Genomic DNA, 10,218 nt, shown 5'->3' on the forward strand with positions numbered 1-10,218 from the left:
GTTTGAAGTTTTGTGATTGAATTGTTGGAAATCCGGCCATTGGATTTCCCTCGTTTTCATTGTGGAATATGTTAATTGAGGAATTGGTGTTGTGGGAGAGATTTGGGTTGAATTTGAGAAGTAATGGAGATAGGGATTTTCAGGTTTCGTTTAGGTTCGCAATTATTTTATCAGATTGTCGTTTACGGAAATATAATTGTGTACAGGGCAATGCTGCAAGCTACGGTTAAATGAAGGAACTCGTTTGCGTGGTCATCCAATAGTACTGTGAGTGGACTTTTGTTTTTAAGTAAATGATGCATGCATTTATTTATTAAAGTATGCTCTATTTAATTATCATATTACATTTCGAGCATATGATTAAATTTCGAGATTGATTTCGCTTTATCTCATATAATTGCTTTCGATGGTGATTGGTTTCCGAAGTTGGTTATGATTTAAAATCCTATTTGACGAATTATTTATTTCCGATGTGATTTCCTGAATTATACTATTTATATTATATTTATATTCGTCGATTTGGGATTTTTAAGAGATTTTCGAAATGAGATTTCGATGGAGTTAGTCTTTATATTTATTTATTTATTTAGCGACTTTCGGTTTTGGCATTGGGAATGCCTTGATGATGATCTTGGAATTGGTTTTGTTTCGATTTATGGAGATTATGTTTTATTATTATTTATGTGAGCCCCGGAAAATTTATCGAGCTTACATTGAGATCGTTCGACAAGTTATTTATTTACGATCTCGGTAATTGTCAAAGTGCTCGAGAATATTTTCAGAATTATACATAAAGTGAAATCCTCAATTTAGGAGGTGGATGGTAAAGTTTACGGCACGACGAGTTCGTGGAAATTTTCGGAGAATTTTCCAGATAACCGAGCTATTTATTGTGATTTTCCGAAGTTGTGGAATCCTAGAAAATAATTTAGAAAAATGGAAAAATAAGTGGCACGATCCTAGCCTTCTATTCCCTCCACCGCTTAATCTTAGCCATCCATGTTAATTGGACCAAGCTATTTATATAGGCCCTTGATCAGTTGGAAGGACCAGAAGGATCGAGAGACAGAGAGAGAGAACCAGAGTTCTTTGACCCGCAGTGCGACCCACGACTGGGTCTGACTGGAAACCGCTTCTCCGGCCACCTCTACGCGGCGGGCCACCGGCAAAAGCTTCATATTGGTGTCGCCTTCGTCCCTGTGGTTCCAGATCATACATGCAGCGACTGGGAACGAAGAATAGATGATCTAAAGCTTGAAGAACCTCCGGCGAATTTTGCAGTTCCCGGCGATTTCGGCCACCGTTTGGGCCACCTGTGGTATGAAACCTCACCTCCTCGACATGCTCTACACCCCAGTATGATTAGTTTTCCAATTAGATCGAGTTTTGACATTTTGGTTTCTGGGTTGTTTCTGCCTCCGTCGCGTTTCCTCGCTGCCGGCGACTTCTCTGGCCTTCTGGGCTTCGTTTCTTGCTCGATTACAGGACTAGGCGAGATGGTGTGAAGTTTTCTGAGTTGTAGCACGAGAAATCACCGGTTCATCACCATTCCGGTTCCGGCAAGTAGTTTGGTGAGGCCGAGCTCGATCAACGTGGACTTGAGAAGGTATAATCCCAAACCTTGAAATAAAAGGTTGCTCTTGGGTTGAGTTCAAAACAGTGGACTGAAGTAGTTTGATTTATTTCTGTTTTGGAGAGTTGGTTCAATCATGGTGTTATGTGTGGTTTGATCGAGTTATGTAGTTTGGTGGTTTGTGGATTTCGCTGCAGAGTGTAGTACAGGAGGTGATATTGAGGTTGTTGATTGAAATGTTTCTGTTTGTTATGCTGGAGAATAGACTAATTTGTTATTGTTTCTGGTTGTGAAATTTAAGGTTTCGTTAGTGTGCGAAAGCAGGTGATTTGAAATGGTGGTGAAATAATTGGAATAAGATTTGGTTGGGTGTCCATAGTAATTTCGATTACTATGTGACGAAATTGTTAAAGGATACTCGAATTTATTTGTTCATGAAGTTGGGAATTTGTTATAACATTGGTTTGCATAAGCATTTTGTAAAAATGTTAGTGAGTAAAGAAAAGAAATGTGTATATATTGGGTGGCCTTGATAAAATTTGGGTGCACCTAATATATATGGTCGATATCGTGATTTAAGTAAAATGTTCGGTAATTTGGGTTAATTATCGAATCTATTACAATTGGTCAAACGTTGGTCAAACAATGGTCAAAACGGTCAATCCTAGTCAAACCAGGAAAGGTTGGTCAGACCTTGGTTAACTCCTAGTCCAACCAGGAACAGTTGGTTTGGACGATTTATTAATCGTCGATATTTCATATAATTGTTCAATATGATATTAACAGTCGAAATGTCGGAATCTAGGACTCCAGTTACCCGAGGAACGGAAGGTTCGCGACTCTCGGAATACGTGAGAGAAAGCATCGGAATCCAGGTAGGGATTCAGGACTCTCCTCGGTTAGTTGTTTTCTTATATCTTGTGTTAAAATGATGCGTGATGGGTGGTACGGTTTGGTTATGTTAAAATGCAATGCATACTACCCAAATTGTGAGAGATGTAATGGCTTGAGAGCGAAAGGGGCACTGACTTCCTTGGGTTCGATCCCCTAAACCTCCGGAGGGTTAGCTATACCGGTCGTCCGAGTATCTGCAATCACGGACTCGGTACGTGTGTGTAGCTAGGTAGTGGACGTTCTCGCTACGCTTACCTGGTGATAAATTAAATTGAGGTAAGGTCGTGTAGTGGGTCTATGGGACCGGCCATCAGGTAACACTTGGATTTGGCGCCGTGTTTATTCAAGCATCATGCATCGGTTTTCACGTTGAAAAACATTAAAGTTTGTCATTCATTTTAAATACTTGGTTTAAGCCTATTTTCATACTGGAGCTCCAAAATTTATTTATTGGTTTCAAGCCTAGTCGAGTTTGAGTTCCTGTTGAGCAGTATGAATGCAGGTACTGTGCACTGGTGACGGGACATTAGCAGACGGAGCTGGGTGTGCATAACAAGTTCGGTAAACCCTTGTCTGGAGTTGTGCTAAATCTTATTTCTCAAACATCGTGCTTTAGAGCTTGTTGTTATCTAGCCTCGGGTTAAACTCAGTTGGATTCTCTTTCATTGAAATCCGTACCCCGTGTGAGTCTTTATCCAAGTTCTGAACAAACAAAATAGTTGCTAGCAATTCAAGTTTTCACCTCAAAAATAATTGTAGCTTCCGCTGTGTTTTACAAAAAGTTTTTCAAACAAAATGCCTAGCGGTTCTCTAGGACATAAATCGAGCGTTCGGTTTATGTTTTAGAGACTCGCGGCACTGTGACGTGCTTAAGCTGGTGAGGTGCAGCTTGGGGCGTTACAATTTATCTCCTATTTATTCTTGAATTTGAGATTATCTTGGCGTGTGGGACACGTCATTGAAAATTCTTGTGCGAGAGTTAGGGAAGCCTTATGTATTTATGGATTTATATGGTTACGGATTACCCTTTTTCCATACTTTGGGTGACTATTATCATTGCTAGCATTGATCGTCCGCCTTTGTGGCGAGGTGATGGGATCACCGAAGCCCGTCCGCCTTTGTGGCGCTGGTTACTATCTTTGTGACAGTAATGCTGAAGCCCAGTATCCTAATCGCTACACTTAGTGGCGTGTGGGTACATAACGGGAGTATATGGGAGTACTTTAGCCTGGGAGGATATCACCTAAGCCTGGGAGGCTCATTCGTATGGCTATCATCTTCCCCTACTCATTGTATTATTGCTGGGCTAGCGGGGTCTAGTCTGATTTTCACTGTAGCCAGCGGGGCTGGTCTTATTTCTTTTCTTGAGAAACAAGATTTCCGTTTTTCATTATAATTTTCGAATGTTGTGACTAGTGAGGCTAGTCAGTGTATCGTTTTGAAATTCTTGGTTTTAAAGCTAAATGTGTTTTCTTATTGTTGCATGCATCGGGTTTTTAAAGAAATAAGCGTGGGGAAGTATGAAATCTTTTTTCTTTTTAATTTGTTTATTTTTGTCCACTCATGCTAACGTTTTTACGTACTTTCCCCTGGGCCTTTCGGTTTTCAAATGCCCAGTTTGCAGGCGAAATTAGATGAGGTCGGGCGTACATGGAGTCGAGGCATAGCCAACAACATTGCTTCCGCGTACTCATTCTATCTCTGTGTTCTTTGTTACCTAATGGAATAGTATTGCTCTGATAACCTGTGAAACTAAGCTTGTAATGTGGGTTGAGACAGTTATTTGTGAAATTGGAGTTGTGATTTGGGGAGCAGGTGGCTCCAGGAGGATAAGGATGGGTTGATTTAGAAGTGTAAATTTTCTTTCTACAGGTTTTGGGTAGTTCATTTTAGGGGAAGTTCTGCCAAATTTTTGGAAGAATTTCTTCTAAGGTGGACCCCGCAGGGCCACTTCAGATTTCAGGGTGAAATCTGGGGCGGGTCCTGTCAGCATCACTCTTCGCGGCTCAAACTTCTTGGTTGTGGTGGGCTGTGATACCTCCTCGATCTTTGCCACTGGTGGGGAATCTGGCCACCCAGACGCTATCAAAGCCCATCTATATGCTCGTGTATTCTGTTCTCGTGGTATCTTCTCAAGGCTTATCTCCTCGAATTCTGCCATCCGGCTTTGGGCCATTTTTTGATACGCCTCCATCCTTTCATCTTTCGCCATGTATTCTTTGTTAACCTATGCCACCACAAGTTGCGAGTTGCTGCATATCTTCAGCCGCCGAATGCCTAATTTCCATGCGAGGTCCAGGCCAATCACCAACGCTTCGTATTCGGCAACATTTTTCGAGGTTAGGAACTCAAACCGAATCGAATTCTCTATCTCAAGCCCTTCTGGACTGCGCATCAATATGCCGGCTCCTTCTGTGTATGTTGGAAACCCCGTCGATGAACATATGCCATGTCAGGTGCTCCCACTCTCCCTCCTCCATGTGATTGGTTGATCCGTGACATTCAACCAAAAAGTCTGCCAAAACCTGTCCTTTCTGCTCTATTTTGGGTCTGTATTTAATTTAGGGTTTAGGGTGTCAACTCCAATTCATATCAAACTAATTACGGAGTCATCCCCATTGTTATAATTTATTAGATTAATGAAATTTCTTATCCTCTTCTCACCAAAAAAATATATATATATATAAAATAGAAGGATTAACTGCGAGCAAGCATAACCCAACTAGAAGGCAGAAATTATTACAAAAGTGTCGAATGAGTCATAGTTTAGTGACCATTTGTGAAATTCTCCCTAACATATATACAATCCAGACTGAAGAGTACACTAGTCCATATATGGTTTAAGTAGTAGTGGTGGGGATGAGTGGCTGAAAGCCATGTCGAAGAGTAGCTTGCCAAACTTTGTCAATATCGGACATGGTGTAACCACACTCATGATCATTCCAACCTTCCAATGCATGCACTATCCCAGCTATACGCCACGCACTCATCACCCTCCTTGGCAACCAGTTCTGAATTTCACCAAATAACAATCACTTAAATACCTCAGAAATTTGATGTGGAAATATATTAGAAAGGTTATTAGTTACTTAATTACCTCACAAGAGTAAACATTCTCAAGAGACTTGGGGATCTTCATGGCTGGAGTACAGTGATAGTAACAGTCTTTTCGCAACTTTTTTGGCGGGAATTGAGAGAACGGAACAAATATTGTTCCGTTGGGTGCACTCAACTGTTCTTTTTCATTGGATCCATCTCCCACCAACCAAATCTGCATTGCAAATTAAATGTAGTATATTATTTAAAATTCTACTACAAATTAAGTATCAAAAAGTAATTTGAAGAATACAGTTTTTTTATGTACGTATTAGCTCTAAACCCCAACACCTAGAAAAGCAGAAATCCCTATTCTCTGCCGTAAAATTGTTAAACTGAAATAGATTTCTTCAATTAATTTGTTATGGTTTATTAAATATCCACAGCAAATGAATAGATAGAAACAAATAAGGAAGCTGGTACGGAAAGCAAAATTTTTCTTACCTTTTGAGCATAGCTTCTGTCATGAACCACCTTACCCTCTGTAGCATTTACTGATTTGGTGAGCTTCAAATACTCAGCCAGCTGTAATGTAACTACCTGAAACAAATTTATCGAATATCTCATCGATCAGGTAAGAAAACATAGAGGAATAGAAATATGAAGTAATATATATGAAATAAGTAATTGATATACCTGGATATCTCTCTGGCACAAAGAAAAGGCAAGGGCATAAGCAACCTTTGTGAGGTTTCCTGTCAGGAGAACCTGGGTAGCGCCTTTTGGAATGCTGTTAAGGATGACAGCCACAGCTAAGCTACTCCCATCCACCACCTTGATTTTCAGCTGTGGATTCCTCTGGACATATATACCACCATAACTATTGAGCTCCTCACCCTGCAATGAAATGTACAAAAAGGGAGATCAATCAATATCGATGTATCATGTATCTATTCATATATATACATACAAACCAAATTAAAAGGATATAAGGGTCTTTGATGGCTCTAATTTGACCACATAATCGTTAAAATTTTAACGACACCGCAAGTTATTTGGACCCGCAGATCTCTGTCGTTATTATTTAAACTTTACCCAAATATATGGTTACAGATAAATGACAAACACACCTACATATACATCACTGATGTTGAATCTACTTGCATTCAAATATATACACTAACAGTAGGTCAGAAAGTTTAATGACATAAGTCTTAATTAAATAGGGAATGAAATGTGAAATAGATAGCTAAATTGATGAAAGAAAAATAGTGATCTAAACTTAAACCTACACACTTGCACTCTATAGTTACCTGATTAAAGAGACCTAAACTTATAACTTTGACACCCTTTTTCTCAGCTTCAAGTATGGCATCCTCAATCGCTCTGTTTATAGCTTCATTTTGCCATGAGACCAAGTACTACAACTCATAATTAAAAGTAGCAAACAAAATCACACTAACTGAATTGAGAATACATTAACCATGCAATCAAGATATAGAGAAAATGAAGTTAAGTTGCTTCTCACCTGCAAACTGTATTTTGGAATAACCCAAGTTTGTAGTCTTTGTTTATCAAAACACTGTCTCTCAATAACAAACGAACGGTCAAATATCCGAGTTAGCATCATAGACCCTAATGTTACAGGCCACAACAACCATAAGTACCATGTTGAGGTGTGTGGATTAGAGGCCAAGGAAGCAAATGCCAGTGGAAGTCGGTAGATGGACTTAGTTGTTGTTAAATGGGTTAGATGAACCACATCAGGTGATTCCTCTTTCCTGAGTGAAGATTCATGTAGAGTATCACTAGACGTGTCCATGGTACCATATGTGTAGTCATAGATTGGCATGAAGAGGGAGTAATTGGTACGAAATTGAGTGTGATGCAAAGAGTGGTACCTGCAGATCAAACACGTTTAATTCATATAGAAACATCTACACAGATGCTTATAAAAAAATTTCTGCACTAAAACGATTTTTTACCAACGAAGTTTCACGATCGCTTAATTTGAGAAAAAAAATAATTGATACAAGCTTATCAACAGGACAAAAACAAATTTTTAGAGGTACTTATTACCATTTGAATGTCTATTTCATAATCTACGTTCCTACACGTACGTAGGACTTATGTGTCTATGTGTATGCAAAACATTGAATAATATCAATTAATAGTACAAACTACAAATTAAGCAGAAAAATTGTCTTATTGAAGAAAAACTTACGAGGGAGTATAAATGAGATACTTAAGAGGAGGAAAAAGAGAGAAGATCCAGTTCGGAATGAACTCGAAGTTGCAGTGTCCCAAGTTGTTCATGAGGTCGATATAAGTAATATAAACAAAATAGGATGTGATGGAAGCTGTTCCGATCAACAGAGTTGCCACCATTGGTATTGCGAAGAGCATGAAATATGTTATGTGCTCTGCAAATGGGTGAGCCACAGCTGAAATATACATTCATCGATCCATCTCAGTAATTGTTGTTATTAATTGTAATTATTATTTATTCTTGTTGTTCTTGTTTTTTTACTGTCGAGGATAAATTAGAAGTAAAAAGGATTTTTGTTTCTTGTTTTTTTGTTTTTTTTTTTCTCACTAGATCAATATGAATGCTGCATTATTGCATCCGTTCGGTTCTTGCAATGGACCTTCTGTGTTCACTGTTTGGTTTCACATACCAAACAGTGAACACAAAAGGTCCATTGATTTTATTATTTTTTTATTGATAAGAAAAGACTAAGAAGTCATTGATATTTCTAAAAATATAGAAATAGGAAGTATATTTGTTCATGTTTTGTTCATGTTGGGATATGTCTTACAAGTAATTGGCTCAGTGACAATGGAAGAATGGTGATGAGAATGGTAGCGAGAGTAGAGAAAATGGTGGTGAAGTGCTCTGTGTAACCAGTAGTAGAGGTACTCGACCGGACCAGCATGAAGCAGCATCGTCATGACCAACCCATCTCCCCTCCAAATTGGTAGGTCAGTTTGAGCCCTAGGCAGGACGCACCTGCCTATGTAAAACAACATTCCATTGAATATGATTTGATCATCCCTGTCCAAAACAAATCAATTCAAATTAAATAAACATTCACTTCAACTTAACTGAGCACGAGTCAAAATTAATTTAAGTTTCACGGTGCAAGCACCACTAACCAATCTCTTTCTCTGTCAACTTGTTCGAATTCGAGGCCCTTGTCAATGATTGTTCCTGTGCCTTTGGCAGTTTGATAGCGAGAAAGTGAGATCCATATCTGATTGTGGAGCATCCTCCACAACAGAAATGGAAATACGAGGATGTAAAATAGATCTGTGCCTTCTTCTCCAAACATAAACAAGTAGGTGCTGTGAATCACCCAAGGAGCTAACACCAAGTACTGCAACAAGACAACCTCATATACATCAGTCTCACTAAAGTAGTCCACAAAGTAAATATCATGCTTGTGATATATAAACATGATATTTATAAAGACATGCATTTGGTAGCAGGCATTCACATAGAATAGAGAAAGACCGACCTTAAAGCTCCCAAGAGGTGTCCATGGCCAGTTAGTAAGAATTCCAGGTGTGGAAGCCATTTGTTTGTTTCTGAGTGGTGATCTCTATCTTGGGACTTTAGAGGTCTTTATATAGAACATATGAAGATACATGTGCATTATAAATTTATGTAATTTTGATCATATATTGTTTTTTTTTTCGATGAAAGATGATATATTGTCTATAAAGTCAATTCTAGATTAGTATAAAAAAGTAGCTTATAGCCATAAAGTACATTTATGTAATTAAATGAAGAATTAAATATTGTTTACTCCCAATAGTTTTAGGATGTCGATGTTTCAATCCCTAGCTCACATTTGAATTTCACCCGAATGCTCCTCCAACTCTCAATTTTCTCATAATAGGTCCTTGTCGTCAAGCCTCCTTCAAAGACACCGTTATCTTGCTGACGTGGCAGTTGTTTCCATACCAAGTCAACTGGCTACAGTCCATTTCAAAGGAAAATGTCAAACTTACCCTTGCTTTATTTTTTCCATTTTTTTTCCCTCCAACTGGGTCAATTTTTGCCTCCAAATCCACAAATCAGATATTGGCAACATAGATCATAAACCAAAAAATGACTACTGCTAATTTTCTATAGCATAATAACCCAAACAAGCAAAGTCATCTGGAAGCATAAATTGAACAATGAAGGTTCAAGACAACCATTCACCTACATCATAATAAACCCAAAATACATAATATGTTCAGCAATGCCAAGCAAAAAAAAAATATAGCTCTAATTTACCAAAAACAAAAATCAGAGCATTACATCCTCAACAATTGTTTAAGTACTAATACAACTGGAAATAAAGTTAGCTCTAATCATCTTATCAAAATATTAGAGCTAGCATGACAAGACCGGTCCCGGAATTTACCCCTAAAATCGGAGGTGGCCCTGCAGGGCCCACTTTTTAAGGAGATTTTACCGAAAATTTGGCAAAACCTCCCCCTAAAAGTGAACAACCCAAACCTGGAGAAAAACAATAAACACTTCTAAGTTCTAACAACATATAAAATCCAGGAAAAAATTCAGTTTACTCTCCTGAACTTTAGGGCTAAAATCAGTTTGGTCCTTAAATTTTTTTAAATCAGGCTGGTTCTTGTACTCTCAAGCAACATCACTCGAGTCCAAATTTTGAATATGCCTCCAAATGTGACGTCACTATAGCCGTTTG

The 10,218-nt window shown here is 38.5% G+C and overlaps 1 protein-coding gene across 1 annotated transcript; it reads right to left on the bottom strand.

Annotated features, from left to right (window-relative positions):
- Window positions 1–5,209: 5,209 nt before the first annotated feature.
- On the bottom strand, window positions 5,210–9,081 carry LOC112181465 (very-long-chain aldehyde decarbonylase CER1). Its single transcript, XM_024319816.2, has 10 exons — window positions 9,022–9,081; window positions 8,660–8,880; window positions 8,323–8,558; window positions 7,728–7,947; window positions 7,032–7,404; window positions 6,817–6,924; window positions 6,200–6,400; window positions 6,008–6,103; window positions 5,565–5,738; window positions 5,210–5,478 (listed from the first exon to the last, which is right to left on the bottom strand). The coding sequence occupies exons 1-10, from the start codon at window positions 9,079–9,081 to the stop codon at window positions 5,308–5,310; spliced, it is 1,860 nt and encodes a 619-aa protein (XP_024175584.1). The 3' UTR covers window positions 5,210–5,307.
- Window positions 9,082–10,218: the final 1,137 nt, after the last annotated feature.

The sequence above is a fragment of the Rosa chinensis genome, chromosome 1 (assembly GCF_002994745.2).
Source record: "Rosa chinensis cultivar Old Blush chromosome 1, RchiOBHm-V2, whole genome shotgun sequence".
Lineage (NCBI taxonomy): Eukaryota > Viridiplantae > Streptophyta > Magnoliopsida > Rosales > Rosaceae > Rosa > Rosa chinensis.